Source organism: Aethalodelphis obliquidens, unplaced genomic scaffold, assembly GCF_003676395.1.
Source record: "Aethalodelphis obliquidens isolate GAN/ISIS:26980383/991018 unplaced genomic scaffold, ASM367639v1 scaffold8, whole genome shotgun sequence".
Taxonomy (NCBI): Eukaryota; Metazoa; Chordata; class Mammalia; order Artiodactyla; family Delphinidae; genus Aethalodelphis; species Aethalodelphis obliquidens.
The window spans coordinates 27,686,344-27,712,327 of record NW_020837952.1 but is presented as its reverse complement, the minus strand read 5'-3'; the positions used below and the strand labels follow the sequence as shown (position 1 = coordinate 27,712,327).

At 33.3% G+C, this 25,984-nt stretch overlaps 1 protein-coding gene across 4 annotated transcripts in view; it reads left to right on the top strand.

Moving 5' to 3' along the window:
• Positions 1 to 25,984, top strand: part of PPFIA2 (PPFI scaffold protein A2) — a 473,386-nt gene that overhangs the window by 275,293 nt on the left and 172,109 nt on the right. For all 4 annotated transcript variants that reach the window (XM_027107099.1, XM_027107100.1, XM_027107097.1 and 1 more), the window contains exons 4-6: positions 3,479 to 3,580; positions 15,022 to 15,186; positions 21,251 to 21,325. In XM_027107099.1, coding sequence (XP_026962900.1) covers positions 3,479 to 3,580; positions 15,022 to 15,186; positions 21,251 to 21,325 — 342 coding nt within the window. The remainder of the gene's footprint in view (positions 1 to 3,478; positions 3,581 to 15,021; positions 15,187 to 21,250; positions 21,326 to 25,984) is intronic.

Here is a 25,984-nt window from a genome sequence, read left to right as displayed (position 1 = left end):
ACCCCTGAATAGCCAAAGCAGTCTTGAGGGAAAAAAACGGAGCTGGAGGAATCACATTCCCTGACTTCAGACTCTACTACAAAGCTACAGTAATCAAGGCAATAGGGTACTGGCACAAAAACAGAAATATAGATCAATGGAACAGGATAGAAAGCCCAGAGATAAACTCACGCACCTATGGTCAACTAATCTATGAGAAAGGAGGCAAGGATATACAATGGAGAAAAGACAGTCTCTTCAATAAGTGGTGCTGGGAAAACTGGACAGCTACATGTAAAAGAATGAAATTAGAACACTCCCTGACACCATACACGTAAATAAACTCAAAATGGATTAGAGACCTAAATCTAAGACGGACACTATAAAACTCTTAGCGGAAAATATAGGCAGAGCACTCTTTGACATAAATCACAGCAAGATCTTTTTTGATCCACCTCCTAGAGTAATGGAAATAAAAACAAAAATAAACAAATGGGACCTAATGAAACTTAAAAGCTTTTGCACAGCAAAGGAAACCATAAACAAGACAAAAAGACAACCTTCAGAATGGGAGAAACTATTTGCAAATGAATCAACGGAGAAAGGATTAATCTCCAAAATATATAAACAGCTCATGCAGCTCAATATTTAACAAACAAACAACCCAATCCAAAAATGGGCAGAAGACCTAAATAGACATTTCTCCAAAGAATACATACCGATGGCCAAGAAGCACATGAAAAGCTGCTCAGCATCACTGATTATTAGAGAAATGCAAATCAAAACTACAATGAGGTATCACCTCTCACCAGCTAGAATGGGCATCATCAGAAAATCTACAAAGAATAAATGCTGGAGAGGGTATGGAGTAAAGGGAACCCTCTTGCACTGTTGGTGGGAATGTAAATTGATACAGCCACTATGGAGAACAGTATGGAGGTTCCTTAAAAAACTAAAAGTAGAATTACCATATGACCCAGCAATCCCACTACTGGGCATATACCCAGAGAAAACCATAGTTCAAAAAGACACAGGCACCCCCAATGTTCATTGCAGCACTGTTTACAGTAGCCAGGACATGGAAGCAACCTAAATGCCCATCGACAGACGAATGGATAAAGAAGATGTGGTACATATATACAATGGAATATTACTCAGCCATAAAAAGGAACAAAGTTGGGTTATTTGTAGAGACATGCATGGACCTAGAGACTGTCATACAGAGTGAAGTAAGTCAGAAAGAGAAAAACAAATATCGTATATTAATGCATATATGTGGAATCTAGAAAAATAGTACAGATGAACCAGTTTGCAAAGCAGAAATAGAGACACAGATGTAGAGAACAAACGTATGGACACCAAGAGGGGCAAGTGGCTGGCGGGGGCAGGGGGTTTGGTGGTGGGATGATTTGGGAGATTGGGATTGACATATATACACTAATATGTATGAAATTGATAACTAATAAGAACCTGCTGTATAAAAAAAAAAAAAAAACTGATAAACAGTTAGGTCAAAATGGTATAGTGCAGAAGCACTGGACACACAGTCTGGAGAACTGTGTTCACAGCATAATTCACTCTCTATGGGTTGTGAGCTTCATGAACTTCAACTTATATCTTGATAATTCAGTTTCCTCAGCCATAAAATGGGAATGAGACTCCCTCACTATTTATTTAGAGAGCAAGATGAAATAATGAATGTGAAGATAGTGCCTGAAATTTGCTAGAAAGTTAATAAATGTAAGACTAATCTTAATACATGGAGTCACTAAATAGTTTGCTCAGAATCAGTGCCATGATAGTGAATTAAAAATGCAAAGTCTCTGTCACCAATAACATCTTGACTAATTTCTGTCATTGGTTATGAACACGATTGTTTCAGTGCACTTACAGATTTATATTTTCTTTTTTCACTAAGCATAAAAGCATTTTTCTCTATTATAGAAAGTTTTGATGACAAATACATAGCAGAAAGCTAAAAACAAAATTCACTGATAATTTTACCACCTGGAAATATGTAATGTTAATATTCTGAAATATTTCCTTCTGATCTTTTTTTTCTTTCTGTAGATAGCAAGCTAAATCTCTAGAAAGATAAACCAGATACATGTTTTGTTTAAAAATGGTATGATGTTAAATGTACAGATTTGATTAATATTTTGCCTTATAATATTCATGAGTATAGGATTAATTTTAAATATATATGTTAATAATATACAACGCAGAATCTTTGTTACTTTCTTCTTTTCTCCATCAAAACTATGCCATTTATATGAAGAAAATTTTTCTATGGAAGTGTTTATTGTTTTCTACTTGTTGCTTATTTCCATTCTCCACTTAAATAATATACTCAGAGAATATCAACATTTAAGCAGGCACCAATCAGAGGAGAAAACATTTATCTGTAATGCCAGCCAAATGTAACAATGAACTCTTTCATCTTGATTCTACACTAAGTCTACTCTGAGGTCTTTGAAGTACCCACTTGGTTTGAAGCCACTCAGAGAAACTTAGCACAATAAGTGGTTTGAAGCAAACAAAAATATAAACCCTAAACCTTTGCCAGCTTTGCATAATCATCATATTCATTTACTTTTTGCTAAATTTGCCTTTGTGGAGATTAGGTTAACCAAACCTGTCTCCTCATTTTGCTTTTCTTTTTGATCTTCTGACTGTGCTTTCCCAGCCTGGTGCCAAATTTTCCAAAATATTTACATGCATTTGACAAGCATCAATTTTATTACTGAGAATCACTGTAAAGAATTTAATGTTAATATGGATCTATTACTATTTACTATTTTTCAAAATTATTTAAAAATATTTGTTTGTAAGTTGGAGTAACGGAATAGTTAAATTAAGTGTCTTACCCTTCTTTTTAAGCAAACTTTATTGTGTCTAAATGCATAAATTAATAAGAGAATCTTAGATAATGTTATCAAGTCTTAGATACGTTTATTATTTTGTAAGATACAAGTGCATTCTCTTTCTTCCTCCTATTAAATAAGTAAACTTCTTAATCTCTAAATAGTTTATTTAAGAATTTTTTTTTTTTTTGATTGTTGGTGGTGGTTGTTGGTTTTTTCTTATGATGTAGTATGCTCAGTCTAAACATTGCTATCTGGAACGAGAGTATGAGATCTTTGGAGTTGTTCACAAAATTAGCCAAATTTAAATTATTCTATATTATCAATATGCTATCATACTAATGTTAAATTCAATATGATGTATCTGATACATTTTGAAATATATTTTATACACTCATCTGAGCAGCGTATTGTAATATGTATTTGTTAAATACCGTGTACTAGCGTTTTTTTAAAGTTGGAACCAAGTTAATTTAATAACAGCAATGTACATATAAATAACAGCAATGTGTCATCTAGGCCATGTTTTCTATTCTCTACACTCAAAAGTTTATATTTTGATTTTTTTTTCTTCCTGCTGGAATACATTTTTTTAATCTGGAATATGTCTTCAAAATTTTTTATTCCTCTTTCAGGAATTTGCTGCACTGACAAAAGAATTAAATGCCTGCAGAGAACAACTTCTAGAAAAGGAAGAAGAAATTTCTGAACTTAAAGCTGAAAGAAACAATACAAGAGTAAGTATAAAACTGCCTTTGCTTGGAATTAATTCCATGTATAGCTCAGTGCCTTATCTCTAGTATACTCATAGAAATATAAGCCTTTAAAAACTTGAGCAAGACTTTAAGCAGACGCCAACTCATGGTCTGTTACTTAAATTAAAGAAGAATTTACTGTACTACAAAAGTCATAACAGGAAGACAGGAAACCTAAATTACAGTCTCGGCTACTAAATCATTATGTTGCCTTAAAAAAAGTTAGTATTTCTTCTGGTCTTTGCTTTATTCGACTTTAAAAAGAAGAGTTGTATTTCAATAGTGAGTTTCAAACTGTTGCATTGGAATAGGTGGGCAATGATACTTCAGAAGCTGGTGGTGGGTGATGGGGGAGGGCAATGGGTTTGAGAGGGGAGCATGAGTTTTGACTTTGGGGTGCTATGAGGGCATGACCTAACATTCATCCTCACCTCACCCCAGAAAAATAACAATTTTTTAAAAGGTGTTAAAAACATAAAAGCACTGGAACAGGACTCTCCTAATTAAAAGAGGCATACCTTTTCTGTTTTAGAGGATCATTAAGGAGACTTCCAGTTCTGATATTGTGATTTTATGAACCTGATAGAATTTACAGTATTCTGTTCTTGGAAACCCATGTATTTGTTTAATCTCATAACATGCCATGTAACATTAAAGTTTAAAATTTCATCAAAGATGCTATATTTTCTAGTTCAGAAGAAAAATTCACTAAATTTCATAAAATATATAAATCGCCATATTACCCATAAATAAGAGAAGTTTCTCTAGTAAAAGAATGTAGAGAAAAACCACTTTGGTGTAATTATAGTTCAATCTCAATGTGAAGTAGGTGAAAATATTTTAAGTGTTAGAGCTATGGCAGATTCATGCTGAGAAGGTAAGTTACAGTTAACTGTATATTCATTGCATGCTTGGTCTTAGAGAGTAATATAAAAATGACAGCTCCACAAACAGTCAGCTTGTGCCCCTGGAATGAGCTTGTGACCATGGAATGAGAGATACCATTGCATGCATAATAGTTATATGATCAAACTCAGTTTCTTATTTTTCAGGGTCTTACTTTATGGTAAAGAGAATTCACAGGGTATGTACGTAAGGAGTTGGTTTTCATTGAGACTTTGATGAGCCAGTCACATGGACTGCCTCTTATAGGACATAACAAGAGCAATTTAGATCGTGTTATCAGGTGTCAGATTATTTTTTTCTGTTTCTTTCTCCCTCTATATATTTTTCCCACCCTTGATTTTTAAATTATACTTTTTCCATACAAATTTAAAATGTATTTCTGCCATGAGATTTATTCTGCCCTATTTCACTATTTTCTATTTTAATGCTTTAGGCAACATTCCCAAGTGTAACTCAATATAGCCAAATGTAAAAGCAGGAACAGGAAGCTAAAAATGGAGGGAAATGCAAACTTCCCAGTAGACTTCCAACTAATCTTATTTAAAATGCACAAGAAACTCTTTTATTAGCCATGTATGTATTTCTCCTTTATACAGCTCTTTAACCCTTTCTACAGCCCTATGAGGGAAATACAATTATCCCCTTTTTATAGATGAGGCAACTGAGCTCAGAAAAGGGCAGATCGCTTACCAGAAATCACACAGTTAGTAAATAGCAGGGAAGGGATTTGAAAGCTAAGACAAACTAACTCCAGAGCCTGTGCCCTTAGCCATGAGGAAGAAACTCAAAGATTTACTACAGTTTAGGGGAAACATTGCCTAAGAGTAGACCGCTGTAGTATGGAGTGCGTTATGCCTTCTTGATTGTGACTAATTCCAGAGACTGGGAGGTTTGGCAACAGCATCCTCACAGCTTTCATCACATTACACCCCATGAAGCTTGGAACTACCTGTCCTTATTGCATCTGCAAAGGAATTTGGGGTAACAAAGAAAGCAAGGCAAGCTGTACTTGAAATACCCATTCAGGAATCAAAGTGAGAGAAGTACAAATATTAAGTTCCAATAGGGTAATAGAAAATGAAGCCATTGATTTTAAACGTGAACCATAACTACTTTGAAAACATGAATCAAGCTGGAAAACATTTTTCCACCTTTCCTAAAGCAATGATGTGGAGGATTTTTGTTGTTCATTATGTCAAGGAAAATAGATTTATGAAACCTTCCTTGTGCAAAATATTGATTATATAATAACTTCTTAAGTTACATAACCACCTCTCACCCTCCCCCACCACCCCAAAAATACCCAGGGCTGAAAATCAGGCCACCTTCTTTCTTCCTCCATAATGCCCTATTAAATTGAGAACATCCAAATAAAATTATCCTAATGTTATTCATGATTATACAAAAATAAAAACTTCATAAATTGTAGTGGGTATTTACAGAAACATTCAACCAAGCTTTATTGTTTAATGTTTCCATACTACCAAAAATGTAGAAAAAATGATGAAACAAATTTTATTATTCCTAAAACTTCTCTGACCATACCTAGGCAAGTTATACTTACAGAAAACAGCATTCCTGCCATTATTTCAACATCCTCAAATTGACTACTAAAACTTATGTTTTGGCAGAATTACCTGAATTAATTAAAAAGTAAAGGAAAACTAGAAATATTAATATAATTATTTCTTAATATCAGAGTAGACAAGTTTTGTTGTTGTTTCATTGTTGTTTTGTTGTTTCAAATGTTTTTGTGCCTGAAGATCTCAAAGGATGGTTTATATTATTAACAGTGTTTCAGAATGCAACTATTGTATGACTTTGAAAGAGAAGTTAGGGTTTCAAGAGCTAGTCTTAATGTCAGTTATGAATCATTACACTGTAATTTCATCTCATAGGTTATAAACTAAAAAAAAGACAGTTATCTTTAGTTCAAATGAAAGACTGAATTTGAAACATTCCTTACTATGCCTTTTTGTTTTGATCCAAAATAATTATGTTAAATAAATGTTCAAATACAATCAGACACCTGCCATTAATAAAGAAAAGCTTCCCATTCTTGACAAAACTGTTTACAAGTTAACAGATTCCCTCCAAACTTATTTCCTCGATGAGTAGAACATACAATCCAGTTGAGAAAGGAAGACCCTAGTAGTTGAAAGCAGGTGAAGATATGTGCGTGCGTGTATGGATTCATGTATATATATTTATGAAAGTGCTACAACAAGATATGACTGATACAAGAGTGAATAAGATAGGACATATACCCTCCCAACAGCTATTTCAATGTGGGACTCAAACACATACATAAGAAGACACATAGGTTATCTAAAGCATACTTGAGAGTAAAGGATGCTGAGTGGACTGACCATGAAAGCAATCAATTTGAAGGTTTTCATTTTCAGATGTTAGTATTGTGTTATGTGACCATATTACAGAGGCCAAATTAATTTACAGGGCAGAATGCATTTCTACTTGAAAGCCGTATGTGTTTGAAAATAATTGCACACAAGGTTATGTTGAACTCATATCTAATGGAAAGATTTATAGTTTTAGAAATTTAGCTTAAAAATTCCCAGTGAGGCAGTATGTGTATATGCATATACAATATTATATGTTTGTGTGTATACATATATAGGCTGTGGTCATTTAAAGTGAATTCCAACATAGGTGAATGGCCACTCACATGGTCCCTGCTGTCCTTTGAGTGTACCAAAGAGAGTGCCTTCTGCAAGATTTATGAAACATTCGATTAAAGTTTGGCTCCCAGCGAAGGTGTACAAAGTAGTAGACTGTTAGTGGCATCTTAGGTAAGTTCCTTTTTATTTTTATTTTCACTTGAAGTTTAAAGCTATAGAAACATGCTAGATTAGGACATTTTTGGCCACATTCTCCAATATACATAATATACATTCATTATTAGTTCAATTCAACAAGTACTAAGCATATATTATATAGAATATTTTCCTAGGCATCGAGGAGTATTCAGAATAAATTTTTAAGCCCTTAAGGAGTCTGTTTTATATGAATAAAAACACAATTGGTTTTATTGTTATATGGATGAGAGTTCCTAATTGCACAAAACAACACAGTTTGCTATTTTAATCAAGAAGGCATTAATTAAAGCATATAAGAAATCTCTAAACTGAACTTCCAGGCACAATTTCTAGGACCATGTTTCTTAGCTTTTTAAGTTTATTTTACACCCCAAGTCCCAGAAACATGCAGCGTCTGCTAATACCTGTGCCAGCAAAATCGATGCCCCCTGCCCAGAATGTTTCCTCATCTGGATCCCCGCAGAATCTGTCCTGTGCTGGGAGCTCTGGCTGGCCGGCTCTTAAGTCACATGTCTGCCACCTGGTGGTAAACATGCCTGAGAAGTGTTCCTTGAATCCTACTGGGGGAAGATGGCATTCAGAACGTGGAGACCTAGCAAACATGGAGGGTATATTCAAAAGATTTGGGGCAACCCGAAATGGCAGTCTGCACTACCACCCAGATTTTATCATACCTTTTTTCATATTAAAATTCTAAATAGCAGCAATACTGATATGTATCTACCCAACAATACAAATAGACTTCTTAAACAAAAATAAAATCACCCTTTATCAAAAAAGAAGGTTCATAACCTCTAGTTAACTGCATCCAGCTTCATCCAGCTTCATGGGGTTCTTCAGTGTGTACAGTCTTACTCTCATTAAATCACAATCTTATCTTAATATTCTGTAACCTATGGACTACTTTAAATGTCCATCAGAATCAACATAACCAATATAAAATAGAGTAAAAGGGTAAAAATATAACAAGAAAATGGGAAAATAATATATACTATGTGTATGATACAATAAAAATAGAAAGATCCTATTTTCTCCAACTGGTTACAAAGTCCTATTGGCAAATATAAATTCCAATTCTAAACCTTGATTCCTGGACCTGGGTCTATACCCATATATATTGGGTCTGAAACTGAGAGAAACTGAACCTTACTTCCATCACTAATTCTGAGTGTATACTAATTCCAGGATGATAGCATCCCAACCTATCAATGTGTTACCTCTCAATTTAAATTAAAATAGAGTCTTCCTTGGGTCACTTAACCTTTCTTTAGGATCATCTGCTTCTGAACGATGTGATAGCATGGTGAAAACAGGGCTGGGAGCATCAGTCAATTGCATTAGCCCTTTCACTGTAAGATGAGTTTTTTGGGGCAGAAGTAATATTGTGTATGATAACAGGATTTTAAGCAAAAATCTAATAAGATGGTCTTGCTGGTAGAGGCAGAGCCATTAGATAAGGCAAATCCATATCCAGAAAAAGTTTTTATTATAGTAGCAAAAGACAGCTGCCTCCCTGATGGAAGGGGTTTGATGTAATCTGCTTGATTCAAGATGAGTAGTTTGTTTCTAGGTATATTGCACCATGTGAGGACTTCAAGGTTGATGGCTACAGCAAGTAAATTGGCTATTCAGCTGGTGTGGTAACCCTATCAACCTTAATGATGAGAGGCCCATTTTGTCTCAATGAATAACTTCTATCCCAGAAACCATGGTCACTATTTTATGCCCATTGAGCAAATGCTGTGGTGGCCAAAGAAATAAGTCAATACCCAGAGGATGAATCATTTTGTCTACCAGATTATTGAATGCGTTTATACCAGTGGGTACCAAAGATATAGTCCTAGTTTAGAGCTAATAGCCAAAACAGTTTTGTATTCTATTTTCCTTAGCTGTTACCATGCTACATGGTCACAGGTCCCTTTAGGGAAGATTTTCTGATTATCTATTGCTTTATGATAAACTACCCCCAAATTTAATGGCACAAACAATATTTTACTATACACACAGTTCTATGGGTCAGGGATTCAGAAAGGACACAGTGGTGACAGCCCTTCTCTGCTCCATAAGGTTTGGGCTCTCAGCTGGGATGACTTGATGGCTAGTGACTGGTAGATGATTTATTTTTATCAGAAAAAGCAAAAAGCACTGATATATACTGTTTGTTAATTTCTGTGGTGTTAATACTCCCACGGTGGCTGTTTTCAAACTTCCAACATGTCACTAAATGCAGAGTTGGGAAAAGATGCACAGTAGTGAACCATTATATAGTATTTTCTGCTATCAAATACCATTGAAGTAAACAACCCTATAGGCATGAGTAATAGTATAATATAGTAAGATAATTAGGAAGTGATATATTTTGAGCATTCACTATCTTTTAAAAACATTTTATTAAATCATAAGCTTACATAATTTAAGCTTCAACAATAACTGTGCTTAACTACCAGCTCACAAGATTTCTGAAAATTATCCTCTCTCACAAGATAGTAGGGACCAGCTTTAGCATATGATTTTCAGGTGGTGACTCAAATATCTGGAGGCTGAAAGATCTACTTGTGAGATAACTCATTTGCTCTTGTGTCTAGCACCTGGGCTGGAGTGACTGAAGGACAGACAGATTTAACTGGGACTTTATATCTGAGAACCTCCATATGACCTCTGTGGCACAGTGGTCTCAGAGTAGTGAGTTTTTGTGTGGTGGCTCTGGGACCTAAGAACAAGTACTCCAGTGAACTAGATGGAAACTGCATTGCCTCTTAGGACCTAGACTCAAAAGTCACAAATTGTCACCGTCACCATACAACACAGGTTGATCAAAAGAGTCACAGGCCCAACCAGATTCAAGAGGGGGGAACATAGGCTATGTTTTGCCAGGCACCTACTTAATGATTGAGTCATACATGGTTGTCAAGACAAATAAGATGACACTTATCAGTGAAGCAGGGCGACCCATTGGAATTTGGTGGATAAAGTAAATCAAATTCATCTGAAACTTTCTAAATTTCCTTTCTCTAATTCTTGGTGGTACTTTTTATTTTCATAGTAGTGCCAACATTTCCAAATAAGACACCTGGCAAGGCTCTGGATTCATCATATATTGTAGTTCAATGACCTCTCCTAGATCAGGCTCTTTATCTTTTTTCCGTTATGTCTTGGGACCTCAATAAGAGGCTGTTATGAGCAGCCATAGCAACTGTTGAGTTCTCTGAGCCTTGACCTAAAATTTAAAACCTTATGCTTGTCATTTTCTTTCTTTAAACTCTTCAGTGCAACTCAAAGCACCCAGCTCACCTCATTGTCCTTATACTCTTCCTGCCCTTCAGAATGGTCTTTTGTACATATGACTCAGTCCATCAAAGCCTTACTGTCAGAGACAGCCCATTTCAGGATAACTCAGGTGGTCACTTAAGCAGCTATCCGTGAACCACGGGAGACAATGCCCCTTTTTTGACGTTAATCTACTTATTACTTTGTCAAATCTGTCTGGGTCAGATATCCCATATTCCCATTTGTCTGAAGAGTTGTTACTTATAGCCATAGCTGTTAAAAACTACTGTTTTAATCAGGGTTCATTTATTCATTCAACCAAAAATTTATAAGCATCTACTATGCCAATCTTCTAGGCACTGAGAGATACAGCAATGGACAAAATAGGAAAAAAGTAAATAAAAACACTTCATTTCCTCATGGGCCTTACATTATGTTTTGGGAGACAGACTTAAACAAGATAAGTGTATAAAGTAAATAGTGAATTAGATATAGACAAATGCCAAGGGGGAGAAACAAACTGGAAAGGAGATATTTCGTACAGAGGGTGACTAGGGAAAGCCTTGTTGAAAGGTGAGATTTGACGAAAACCACGAAAGAGACAGTGGAATGAGATGGGCATGCATATGTCTGAAAGAGAGTGTTTTAGGCCGAAAAAAACAGCAAGCACAAAGGCCCTGATGTAATAGCATGGATGTCTGATAATGTTAAAACAACAAAACAAAACAACGCTACAAGGAAACCAAATCAGCTAGACTGGAGTGAGCAAGAAGAATAGGAGATGAGTTCAGAGAATTGAGATCCCTTTGGTACTTTTAAGGACTTTGGCTTTTACTTGAGCCAGATGAGAAGACCGTGAGGATTTGAGCAGAGGTATGAATGACCTGGCTTCCATTTTAACTTAAATAGTGTTTTGAGAATAACCTGATGGAAGGATGAAAGCAGGAGGACCAGTTAAGAAGCTACTATAATAATTTGTGGGAGATAATGGGTATTGGGCCCAGGTGGCAAGTGGGTGCAGTGGCAAGTGGTTAGATTCTGGAAGTTGTAGGAACATGGAAAAGATTGATTTTAAAGACTGAACTATAAATTTTAAGATGGGTAAGAGAAAGTGAAGGCAAGAGTATGGTGAGAAGTAGTAATAAATTCCTACGATAAAGAGATTGGAGGTGCAAGTATTTTTAGAGTTTGAGCATTTAAATAACTGAACTAAACTAATGATTTGTGAGTTGTATAATAAAAACTGAAATTAGTCGCATTTATTGATAACAGTAGAATCTCTCATGAAACCATAATTGTGAGTTACTGAAATAGGGGGGAAATTGAGACCATTGGAGTACACAAAGTCTAGAAATTTAGATACCAATATGCTGGAGAAATCAGCATATTTAACTCATATATTTAAATGAGTTATAACTCATATATTTAAATGAGTTATAACTCATCTATTTAAATGAGTTATCACTCATATATTTAAATGAGTTATCACTCATATATTTAAATGAGTTATCACTCATATATTTAAATGAGTTATAAAAATCACCAAGAATTACAACCGGGGTAACACTGGAAAAATGACAATAATCTAGTTGCTAAGACATTCAAGGAACAATGACCAGGGTATGGCAGATGACTGTTACAATGAAAGGTAGCAGTCAGTATGACCTGATGTACTGTCATAGCATTCTTACTTGCATATAACAGAATTCACTCTCTAGCTAGTTTAAGTAGACGACAGTGATTTTTAACAGTAATTAAGAAATTCTTACCCAAAACAATCTGTAGCCTAACCTTTCAGGAAAAAAATTTAGAACTTCACTGCAAAGCTGGTAAACAGATTTTGTCTCCTTTTCTGTGCAAAATCATGATTCCACCTCCCATTGAGCAAACTAGATACCTTCACCAACTTATTTATATGGCTTATAACTTATTTATACCACTCATTTCTTGCATGTGTGTAATTAATAGAACCTCTGTGGCACCAAACACTGAGAACTGTAGTTTTTTGCACTCTATGTTGAGAAGGTGGGATTAACATTGTGAGAAATTTGCCAAATGTAAAGAGTGTGATTGAAAGATTTAGATAATCTCCAATAACAGATGTTCTTTATAGCTTCAATATAATACTCATATTGTGTTTCTTGCCTAAAGGGTACAGATTATATCTTATACAATTTTGTATCCTACCTACTCCCATGCAATATTAGAAGCTCAAATAGTTATTAAATTACTGTATAGATGAAGACATCTCTAATTTACAGAGAAACCAGTTTTCTTGTATTATGTCTTGTTTCTTTGTAAGTATATCATCTACCTAAAACATACATACATATATATATATAAACTGTGTTAATTAGCTTAAGCTTTTAGGAAATAATGCCAATTAACCATGGCTGCAGATTTAGCTTTGATATAGGCCAGAATGTACACTGGGAAATTTACCTAATTTATCATTTTTTTCTATTCATTCAATAAATATTTTTACATATGCATAAATGCCAGGAACTGAGCCAATACTCAAATACAGAAAAGATCAAGACAGACATGGTGCCTATCCGCATGGAACTTATATTTCAATGAGGAAATAGAATGAAATTTAGTAAAACTATTTTTAAGAAATTACACACATTATATGAAGAAATGAAGCAAGAGAATGAAATAGAGAGTTATGAAGACTTGGAAGAGAGAAACCTACAAATGCTTTACCTAGAGTAGTGGGCAAATGCTTTATTGAGAGGGTGATATTTAAACTGAGACTTAAAGGTGAGAAAGAGCTGACCAACTAAGGAGCCAAAGGACAGTATTTCAGGCAGAGGGTACAGCACGTGCAAAGGCTTGGAAGACTGAGGAACTGAAAGTAGGCTGGCATGGTTAGAGCAGAGTTTGCCAGAGAAAGACTAACAGCAGATAAAGTTGGAGAAATAGGCAAATCTCTATAACCTATGTGAAACAGCTTGGATTTAACCAATGCACACATGTATCTATAGAAATCAAGAGAGTAGAATACCATGAATATAATCAGAGATTGGTAAATAAAAGAAAAGCTCTTGGAAAATATTAATTGTATCATCTTCATATTGAAGAACTTTTAATATTATTTTGATGCTTACATATGACTCTGGCCGACTGATCTATATACCTTTAGGATCTCAGATATGTGTGGGGTTTTTTCTGTTAATAACAGGCAAAATTTTCTGACACATTGAACCATAATTAGTGACAGTGAATATAGCAAAATTAACCCATAAAGAACTAAGAAATGTGATACTAATATGTGACACTGAAATTAACAGTAGCATTGTTAAAAACAAAAATTTTCTTTACAGTATAAGCTTTAGGAAAAATCTTGAAAGAAAATAGTTTTTCTTTACTTCTTTCCACCTCAGTATCTTATATCTGCTTTTTACTTTATTGTTTCAGTAACTCCTGCTTATTTTGCCTAGACATCATTTGTTAGCCTATGCTTTTCACTAGCCTTCTGAAAATCTCTCCTCCTTACTAGTCATATATTATTCTTCACTAGTAAAATTTTAATAACTGATAACAGTTTTTTATTTTCTTTTCATATATCTTTGCTTTTAGTTGCAGAACTGACTTATAAAATAAAATGAAGGTGAAACTCCAATTCACAGAACATTTAAAAGCAAAATTTATCTGGGAAGAGTTAGAGCATAGAGTCTGGAACCAGAATGAAACATTGTTCACTGGACTTTCCCCTAGTCTCTATCATGGCACCAGACACTGACTGGTGAATGTAGGTTCTAGAGTAGACAGTTTAAAAATTATGTCCTTAACCTCTTTTCTCAAAATGACTATTGCTGGTCTCAGTTACTATATTCCAGTTGGCTGCATATATTTTTCTATTATGTAATCTAAGAATTTAATTGTGAATAAAATCATTAGTGTTACCACTATAATTGCTATAACAACCTATGATTATAACTATAATCACATTTAAAGCAACATGGTGATTATACTCATTTCCTTCAATTTAAAAAATTTAAATGATCAGATATAAGTGAAATTAATTTTGACTTTCAGTTCTATTCTCTAACAAAATCATCATGCTTTGTTCAATGTTCTTCAGTCATTATCCTATTGGAACATATTATGGTGTGTTCTAGTTCTCCTCAATTTAAACTGAAATTATTAAATCTTCTAAAAGAATGCATATAATTCACATTATATTTTAAATTCAGTAAATTGTTACTTGATAGAAATGCAATTTACTTTTAATATACTTTATGAACCCTGGTTTATGAACTCAGATTTGTGCTTCATTGATGCTATCTATAGTATAATCTGAGGTTATCGTTAGATACTATATAAATCTGAAATCTAAAATGGAAATCATCTGTATGTATTAGTGACTTGTATCCATAAGATAATTGCATTTTCTGTTAAACCCAATAGCTGTTACTGGAGCATTTGGAGTGCCTTGTGTCACGACATGAAAGGTCACTAAGAATGACGGTGGTGAAGCGACAAGCCCAGTCCCCCTCGGGAGTGTCCAGCGAAGTTGAGGTTCTCAAGGCGCTGAAATCTTTATTTGAGCACCACAAGGCCTTGGATGAAAAGGTATAGTATTGTGAAAGGATTGTTACAATTTTATGTCAATTATACTTCAATAAAGCTGAATTATTTTTAAAAAACTACTGGAAAAAAAGGTATAGTATTGACAAAAGATTTCAGGCTTAACTGTGCTTTTGTCATCAGCATCAAGCTCCTTGTCTTCATCCATGACTCTTACTGGCTGCTGAAGTCAGTCAGTTCAGAGGAACACGTCTGAACTACAGGAAAAATCACTGAAAAAAAAAACGCACCCTGACTATTACATGTATATTGGTATTATTCATTATTCATTCATTATTTATTATTCATCATTCATTATATTATTCATAACCATTTTCTTTTTTTAATACGTCTGAATCTATGGTTTATCGAGACTTCTATTACGGCACATGAGAGTCCTAGTCCAGATGGCCATTTGAAATTTAATATTGTCATTTAACCTTTCTGTTTCTCCCTCTCTCTCTCTCATTCTCTCCCAACCCCACAGTCTCTATCCTCCCTACCCCCTCTGAAGTGCGTGGCTATAGATGCCAACATAGGAGACTATTAACTGACAATAAAACATATCTTGAAGTGTAAATTGGAAATACTTTAACCTTTAGAGATTCATATTAGAAGCATACAATTTTATTTTGGGGGTTTCTAATATCTTAGTTCTGAACACACATTTTTAAGAGTTTCTGCGGGTAACAGCATAAGGTATTAGTAGAAAAATTTGCTTTAGGTCTTTTTTAAAGTAACTGTAAGTTTCTCTTAGCTGTTACTCAAATAAGCTCTATGGACATTAATAAGCCAATATGATGATAATATTCTTTGGATATTAGTAAGGCTTATGACATCATTTCAATTCTGTAAAATTTCAAAGAATGAATTTTTTTAAATTAATGAGGCTTTAGGATTTTGTACAGTGGGAATTGGGGCACTTCATTGTAAAGTATCTGACAAGTTCTGAGCATTAAAATCCAAACTAAGGATTATTACTCAGTTATATATAGGTTTTGAGCATACACTTTTTGCTCTATTTAATATTTATATACATATATATTTTTATCATCAGTCTTTCAGATGTTCTTAGAGCAGGGGATTTATGTGGAGTGTGTGCATAGCATATCTATAGTTCTCTCTTCTAGATTATTAAGAAGGAAGTGTATCTTATTTTTAATTTTAGTATGAGAGGCAACTAGTTTATGAATAATTTTGAGTAAAACAGAAATGGATATTATATAAAAATCCCTGATGAATATAATATCAACTAATATCAAATGTCAAATAATAATTTAATATATTTAATGTTTACTTTCATATTATATTTCATTTCTTATTACAAAACTGCATTATTAAGAATTTGCAAGACTTTACATTTATAGAATATCTATTATGTGTCAGACTCCTTGGCATATATTTAGCACACAAAGATAAATAAGACATTTTCTTTACAAATGAGTTCATAGTTCTGGAGTTCACATGTCAATAAGAGGGAGTGGTAAGAAGAGATATATACGATGTGATATGGAGTCACAGGAAAAGTTGTGACTAATTTTTCCTGAAGAAGTGATGAGAAAGTCAAGAATGTCTTCACAGAGGGGGTGAAATTTGGTCTGGGTATTAGACTGTGTAAGGGTTTTTTAAGCAGACAAGTAAACATACTGTAAGCAATATGATCAATATGTGAACTAACCCAGAGCTTTGAAAAGAACATGGCCTGTTCAGAGAAAACTTAACAGTTTTGAGTGACTTGAATGAGGGACTTGAGAATGAGTGATTTGAGATGTTCCCTAGATGTGCTCCCACATCACTTAGGTGAGGGATGCTTTTATGAAAAAATGAATAGAAGGCAATAAACAGCATTTAGGACAAATAACCTAATGGGTGTGAGTACATTTAAGAAGAAAATGGTTGTAGTACAATTTAGGATCTAAAAGTAATTTAGTATATAGATGTTCAGTGAACTTAGCATGACTAAATGAAGTATTTCATACTGTGACCCTAGGAATTGTAATAGGGTTTAGTAACTCACCAAATGTGCCCTGGACATTGGTGAGTTCGGGGCAACAGAACTGATTATCGACTAAGTAATACCTAACAGCCTGAAGGAAAAATATTATGATCTTGGGCTTTGGAGTTAGACAGACTTGGACAAGTACCTTAATTTCTCTTAGTCTGTTTTCTCTTCTTTTGAATGAAGAGAATAATAATACCTACCTAATAGCATTGTCTGACATGCAAAGCTCCTAGCCAGTACTTAGCATATGGCAAATGCTCAGTAAATGTTAATGAATGTTATTGTTAATGATAAATTTCAGCATTTGACAAAAATTTCAAACTAAGTGAAGATATTGTTATCACAGTTGATTCACATGCTTATTTAAATTAACATTCATTTAGTTCTTAAGGGGTTAATATGTGCCTAAGCACCTTCATAAACAATTCCCCTAAGAATAGCTCACAGCTTCTTGTGTAGATCAGGAGAGGTAAGGAGACAGACATATGAACAAGTAATTACAATATTCTATTTTAAGTGCTATGGATATTATGTTAAAACATATGTGGAATATCAGAAGAAGATGCAATTAATCATATCGAGCGCAAGAAACTACCAACTTTACCACAGAAGGTTTAGAACACAGGAAGAGATAAATAAAATACAAAAGATTGAGCATAGCTGTGGACAGTTACAATGACTGGCAGTCTTCTTATTGATGTCCTTATTTACATATCCACTGAGTTGTAGGGTAGAATTTACACAATTATCTAAGACCAGCAGTGATTTTGACATAAGTCTCCAACATGTTTACCAATTCTGTGGGCTGGAGGAAATGAGAAGTATACATGTGTTTTTCAATCACTCAGATATCACTGAGTATTTTTTAAAAAGATATACTGGGTATGCATGGGAAATGTAACCAAAACACATGTTACATACACTCCACATATATTCCTGTGATCTAATATCACAGTGCCCAAACTGGATTTAAATGTCTGGTCTAAGATTCCCTCACGATGCTTTCTGTTGCAGGATTGATAATTCCAAAATAAACCCCTGCCATACCTTAATTTAAATTTGAAATGTATGCTTTTCCACCCAAGTCCTTCTTTATCCTGCAACATACTCTTCATTCTTAGGGACTTATTTTAATCCTCAGGGATAACATTTCTCTTGAAACATCTTTTTTTGGGGAAAATTTTTTTCTCTTTATTTTTTCATACCACTATGAAGAAAATAAGTGTAACAGATGAAATTAGAAATCAAAAATTCTAGATGTACATAAATATATTTAGGAGGTTATACTATAGCTCTATAAATAAGCAATCAATATATCTTAAAGACTATGTGGACAATAGATTAATTGAATGTAATTAAATAGCAAAAAACTAGAAAAAGTAAAGTATATAGCCAAGGCCATCAACTGTATACTTATATTTAGGAAAAAATTAAAACTATAGTTTTTTCTTGTCTAGATAACTTCAAAAGAACACCAAATTCAACAAGAAAAATAAGGATATTATGGCATTCTGCTGGTGCTGTGTTCAGAGCAGTGCAAAAAGCTGAAAGCCTTGTCAGAAATACTATTTTTTCTTATTACCAGTGGAGTTCCAGTTATATAGACAAGATAAAACGTTAGATTCCTTTATACTCTAGAAAGGTTACTCCTTTGGATCCTCCCTTTCTTTTTCCTTTACCAAGTTTAGCAGAGATTAGTGCAAGAGGAAGCAAATATGTTTCATTCATTTGAGTCTTACCCAAGAAATAAATACAGAGAGAATACTTCATTCTCATATAAATGTGAATAAAGCATTCATATCATAAATGTATTAATATTTATAACATCAATTTTTACATTTATAACATGAATTCAAAATATATTCAGCAATTGTTTTTATTTTCTTGTGAAGAGAGTTTTAGGTTCATTACTTTGTATATAATATAATTTCAAGTTGCAAATGCTGTTATAAATGTATTGAGGGGTGATTTTTCATATTGTTTGAAAAGCTTGATAATTTTTACTGCTCGAAGGCTCAATATAATAAGAATATACATGCTTAACTTGTGGTAAATTTGAAACAGTTTGGAACAATTTCTGTGATTTTCAGTTTAACAAAGAAAGGAAGACATTTAACCCGCAGTATAGACTGGTTTCAACTGCTCCTTATGTGGCTTGCATGACTCTTTTAGGAACATCCCAATGCCTCAGTATGTCTTTAAATATAGTGCCTTAACCTCTTTATTGCAGTCTAAATGTGATCTGATTATGTTGCATATGTTGAGATTAATTTGTATTTAGACTGTTTCATATTGCTGTTCTCATCAACTAGGATTCTTAGATTTTTATCAGAATACCCATATTTTATACCTGCTATTTTAGGAAGTGGACATAAAACTTTACAATCATCCCTATTAAATAACAAGGACATCTACTAAGATATTTGTTGATATCTGCATTCCACATATCAGCAATCCTCATTTTCATGCCTTTGGGATGTTTGCTTTGTTTGCATCTATCCAAGCACTCATGAAAAAAGTATTCCCCAAGTCAAATCATTAAAGCTTTCCTTCTAAGAAGCTCTTGTTCAGTTATGAATCAGCATTAGTTTTATGCATTTTTATGAACAATTGGATATTTGTGTAACAGCACTGGTACCTGGCAGCCCATCTGGCGTATTTAAATATCATGAAGGATCCTCTGTGATTATCTTTGATATGAAATGTCCATTTATATATGTATTACTAATTTTCAGAGAATTTGAACCTAACTAAGTAAAATTAATATTAAAATTCCAGTCAGGCATTAATTCTTTCTTATTCAAGATGTATTTCAGGGGTTAAGTACACCCAGTCACCTGAATATATTTCAGTTATCATTATACATTACTAAAATAATTGAGATTTTTAAAAATTTCTAATTAGATTCTAGATTCATAGGCTATCACTTGTTTTTTGTTTGTTTGCTAACTAGAAAATAATTTTGTAACTTCAACTTTAAAATTACTATGTATCTAGGTTTTTAGATATTTTGTGTGTTTAACTTATATTCCCAGTTAAATCTTGCTAAAAAAAGAAAAAGACCATTAATTAAAATATACCATTAATAAATTACTAAAATGAATGTTCATTTAAATACTTTATTTCTATAATTAAAATGCACACTGTTATATTCCCATGGTAAATCAATGTTAATTCATAAATAATCTAAAACTCACCATGAATTCCATATTGAATTGAAGCTATAAACTTTGTTTTTTTTTTTTTTAAGGAAAATTAAATTGCTGTAGTCATTTATTTTAGTTTAACCAAATTTCTTTCTCTGAACTTTTCTACTTTTGACAAATTTAATATGGAGCATATCTATAGATCTGAACATATAATAACTAAAACAATTTTAGAAGTTCTAAGAAAGCAAGGATCAAAGAAACACGTCTCTGAGTTTCATTTGTGTATGAAACATTTGGAAATCATTACTTTCAAACTAAATGTGCAGTCTTTAGTTCTATAAAATATAATGGTTTAACCTTTGGTATCTGAAAAGTATTTAGGAATTCCAGAGTAGATATATACTTTCCAATCCCTCAATAACAATGTAGACCTCAAACTAATACAAAATTAATTTCATGAGCAATGGACAACATTTTTCAGCTTCTAAGAATCCTTTGCTTTTAGACAAATTATTTTGTACTAAATGTCAAAGGAAAACATAGTTATTATTTTAAAGAAGTAGAAAGTTTTTTGCCTATATCTTATACTTAATCATTGACTGTTTTTCAGATGAATTCATAATAAACTTTTGAACTTTGCCTCCACTTACTATGAATCAATTCAGAACAAGAGGGGTTGATCTTCAACCCCATTGTAAACTCTGTCACGAAACACTAGAAGGACTTGCTTACAAGAAAAATCCCTTAATACAGTCATACTATGAGGTGACAATGTAGTCATAGTATTCCTGAGCACTTAAGGCTATATATACTTCAATACTTTTTCAAATGTGACTGTCTCTGATAATGTTAATGGATTCAGCACAGTTTAATATGTATGGGATGTACATTACTGCACATATTTTGGTTTTTCTTCTAGGTAAGGGAGCGACTGAGGGTTTCTTTAGAAAGAGTCTCTGCACTGGAAGAAGAACTAGCTGCTGCTAATCAGGAGGTAACATACCAAACTTTCTCCTCTTTTGAGGTGCAATATCGCTAACCTTATATCCCTTGTGTTTCACGTCACTTTTATTAAAACTGTCACAAAAAATAAATTACATTTGGTATATGCCACTGAACAAGACCTGTTAAAACTAGTTGCCAGAGTCATGCTTTCTGATTTCTGGTGATTCAGATCTGTCACTAAGAGATGAAAGGAGAATTATCATGAGCTAGTGATATGAGAGCTAGTGAGGTGGGGATTTAGAAAGACTGCAGTCAGAATGCTGGGCCTTTTGAGAAGTAAAACACAGCTCCAAAACTGGAAAACATGTCAAATATCTGTTAAATTTAGAAAATGTTACAAATGAAGCATCGTTCCCATGTTTAGTAGCATCATTGAATCCACTCTTTTGCTCTCATTCATAACTCTAAGAAAGTATTTTATAATCATCCATGGGATTTAAAGAGTTGTTTTTTCCTTAGAATATTTTACTTCTTTGGTTATTTGTCTACAAATGAACTTGGGTCATCAGATAAGATATAGATAGGTGAATAGGTGATAGATAAATAGATCTCAAATTAAATGTATATAGGGCACTAAAATAGCCCCATCTCGCTCTCTCTGTCTCTCTGCCTCTGTCTCTCTCTCCCTCTCTCAGATAATTTACAAGGCTACCTTTTTCAGGAGTTTATTCCAGGAATGCAAATGGGGGTATTATTGTTACTAAAACTATTTAGTAATAACTTCCTACTTTTAAATAATTAAGGAAGTGGGAGGCCAGTGTCATTAATTATAAGTCTTACCAAGAGATTCTTAACAAAGTAATATTTACATTTACATTTCACACATAAACAAATAAACATTTTCAACCATGCTAAAAATCTTGTTGTTACAAACTCCCTAGTTTTTTAAAATAAGCTAGGCCAATTAAATGAGCTTCTATAGGCTTTTGTTTGTCCTAGGTTCAACAATTTAAACTTCAGCAATGAATTTCCCATTCTCACAGATGGTTTTGGAGTTATCACCCTTTAACACTTTTCTTTATATAGTCTCTCCCATGAAGACTTCATCCATTTCTCATCCATCCAAGGTTTCAATGATGACTCTGGTGAAAAAGAAACCAAATCTATAGCTCAAAGTCCATGCTCTTTTCTGAGCTCCACAAAAGATTGTAAACATTGGTTTGGCATCTCCACAGGACTTTGCTTTGCTAATGTTTGTATAAATTGTTCTCTGACACACGTGTTCAGCAGGGGTTAATCAAGGATTAAAAACCAGCTTAGGGTTTGATAATGAAGACATGCACTAAAGGGACTGTAACCACTTATAGGGACCAATTTTTCTAGTTTACACAAAGGCACCATATGTGCTAATGGGCCTGGATCTCCACTTAATTTTTCCTTGTGTCCCCTTAGGTTCTCTATGGTACATTAATGCAGTGAAATAATCAGTCTTCTTAAAAAGAATATGAGATAACTATATGTTCTGTTCTGAAAAGATCCAAAATGTTCTACTATACACAAAGGAAGAAGCTGCAGAGAATGCTCCCAATTTTGCACAATTACAAGTAATAATAACACATTATTATAGGACTAGGAAAAATAAATTTTGGGTATAAATACCAAACTGTTATTATTAGTTGTCTTTGGTATTTGCAAATATGTACTATATATTTCTGTAGTGTTTGATTTTTTTAATAAATTTTCATTATACTTATAAAGAAATGAAATAATAAAGATATTTTAGAGTCAGATGCCATTTTCCATATTAGATTATTCTATTGATAAATTAATAATAACGATAGCTAATATTTACCGAGTGCTTTAAATCTCTTGGCTCTAGTCTAAGTGCACATATATCAGCAAAATGATACTGGAAGTTAGGTACTACTATTGTTTTACAAGTGAGCCCAGAGAGGTTATTTCTCTTAATGTACCACTGTTCTCTCCTACTTGAAAATGTGGTTATCTTTGAATTTATCTTAGCTCTATGTATTCAGGTGATTCCAATCCATGCATTTAACTATGTCCACAGTCTACCCTACATCCATTTACTCTCAGCTTTTTCTATATACATTAAAACTACTGTAGTTCAGATCTTCATTATTCTCAACTGGGATGTTACAGTATGTTTTCTGCTATATAATTCTTCAGGGTTAAAACAGCTAAGCAAAGCTCCAATCATATTGATTATTTTTCATAATATTTTCAGACATGTAATATAATGTAACATATGCCATATTAATATACTACTAACATAATAATATAATTTACATATTTATATATGTTAAAATATAATGGTATCTACTACTAGACCTGTAATATACTATTGAGCACCTCTTCACTGGTCCTAACCTAAAAATCACCCTTAATTCCTATTACCCCTACTACTCTGAGTCATTCTAAGTTCTTGTTAAGTTATAGTATTCACTGTTTTTGAAAGCAGCCAACATTCTTCCTGACTCTAAATCTTACTTATGCTAATGTCTCTCTTGGAATGTCTCCACAACCCCAATTCACCCACTGAAATCATACTTTCCCATTTAAACTCAAGTTCAGACATCACCTTTTCAATGAAATCTTTTATGATTTCTTGCCAACAGTCATTGCTTCTTAGTTTAAATTGCTTAATCTCATTGCTTCAGCATTTATTATGACTGTTCAACAAGTATTAGAGTTAATTATATACCTGTCTAAGCCTAGTTCCCTGAGAAAGAGGGCTATGTCTTGCTCATTTGTGCTTATTTCACTCAGTACAGTGATATAAACCTTGTGATCAATATATATTTGTCAGATTGCATTGTATAGAGTTCATTCTACCTGGTGTTTTCACATTATTCCTTGGCTATCCCCTTAATAGATAGCTTGAACAACCTGAGGCATGCTCAATAAACAGCAATACACTGATCATATTATTAAATTAAGTTGTTATTTCAAAATATAATTATCGAGCAACTACTATGTGCAGAAAATTCTGTGAGTTCCTGACAGGAGGAAATAGAAAAAAATAAAATAATTAATAAAGCATTATGCAAATGTTTATATAATTTGCACTCCAGTGATGGAGACAAACATATAAACATATAAGTAAGATGTAATTTAGTACAGAACTAAATTAACATAAAATAGAGACCCAAACAAAGTGCAAAAGAGCAGAGAGAAAGGTATTCATTCTAAACCAAAGTATCAAAGAAGGCTTCACCCTTGAAGGAAAACAATGATTTGGCTTCAAAACTGTGGAGAAACATTTCAAGCTGAGCAAACAGTATGATTAAGGAAACCTAAAATTGCCTGTTTTAGGGATAATGGATGATATTGTATTGGTAAGAATTAGGGTATGAAAAGATATAGGAGTGTAGAGAGTTGATAGGATGCAGATCCTAGAGAACTCTGAATGCAAAGCTCAGAATTTGGAATTTATACTTTATGAAATGAGAAAGCTCTGAAGGTGTAGTTTTGTTTTTGTTTTGTAGTGTTTTGTTTTTTGGTTTTGGTTTTGGTTTTGGTTTTGGTAAAGTGAAATCCACTGAAAGTATGTTCTTTTTTTTTTCTTTTTGTGAACTGTGGGGTTGGGTGGAGTAGAGCTGGAAAGTTGGCAATCTGATATGGCTAGCTGACATAGTCATCTGATATGTGATTTTGATAATGATGCATCAATTAAACAGACATTTATTGAGCATTTTCTGTTTGCCAGTCATTGCATTAAGTACTGGGTATAAATATATTGATAAACTAAGATATTAATAAAGCAACAATTCTCTCAAGTCTGTTATGGAAGATAAACATGGTAAAAAGTAACTATAATAAGGAGTTATTATTTAAAGGATACAGAATTTCAGTTTGGGAAGATGTGAAAATTTCTGAAGTTGAATGGCAGTGATGGTTGCATAACAATGTGAACGTACTTATTGCCTCTTAGCTGTACACTTAAAATGGTTAAAATGGTAAATTTTATATTATATACCTTTTATCACAATAAAAAGTAATTACAATACAATAAGACTAAAGTGAAAATGAAAGTACAAACTTTAGTAGTATTACAAAGGAGAGTAATTAATTGTATGGGCATGAATGAGGAAAAGCAGATGGTGTTACAAAAATCTTCCTAGAAAATTTCTGCAATTTGCAACAACATGGATGAGGATGAACTTTGAGGGCATTAGACTAAGTGAAATAAGTTAGACAAAGAAAGACAAATACTGTATGATCTTATTTATATACAGATTCTAAAAATGTCAAACACACAGAAACAGAGTAGATTGGTTGCCAGAGGCTGGGGTGTGCGGGAAATGGGGAGATGTTTGTCAAAGAATATAAACTTTCTGTTATAAAATGAATAAAATTAGGGGATCTGATGTACAGTATGTGCACTATAGTTAACAACACTGTATAGTATACTTGAAATTTACTAAGACAGTAGGTCATAAATGTTCTCACCACACACACACACAAATAGTAACCATGGGGATGGGGATGAATTGGGAGATTGGGATTGACATATATACACTAATATGTATAAAATAGATAACTAATAAGAACCTGCTGTATAAAAAAAATAAATTAAATTTAAAAAAAACTAATGGTAACTATGTGAGGTAATAGGTATGTTAGTTAACCTTATAGTGGTAATCATTTCATAATATATACATATATCAAATATTCACATTGTATA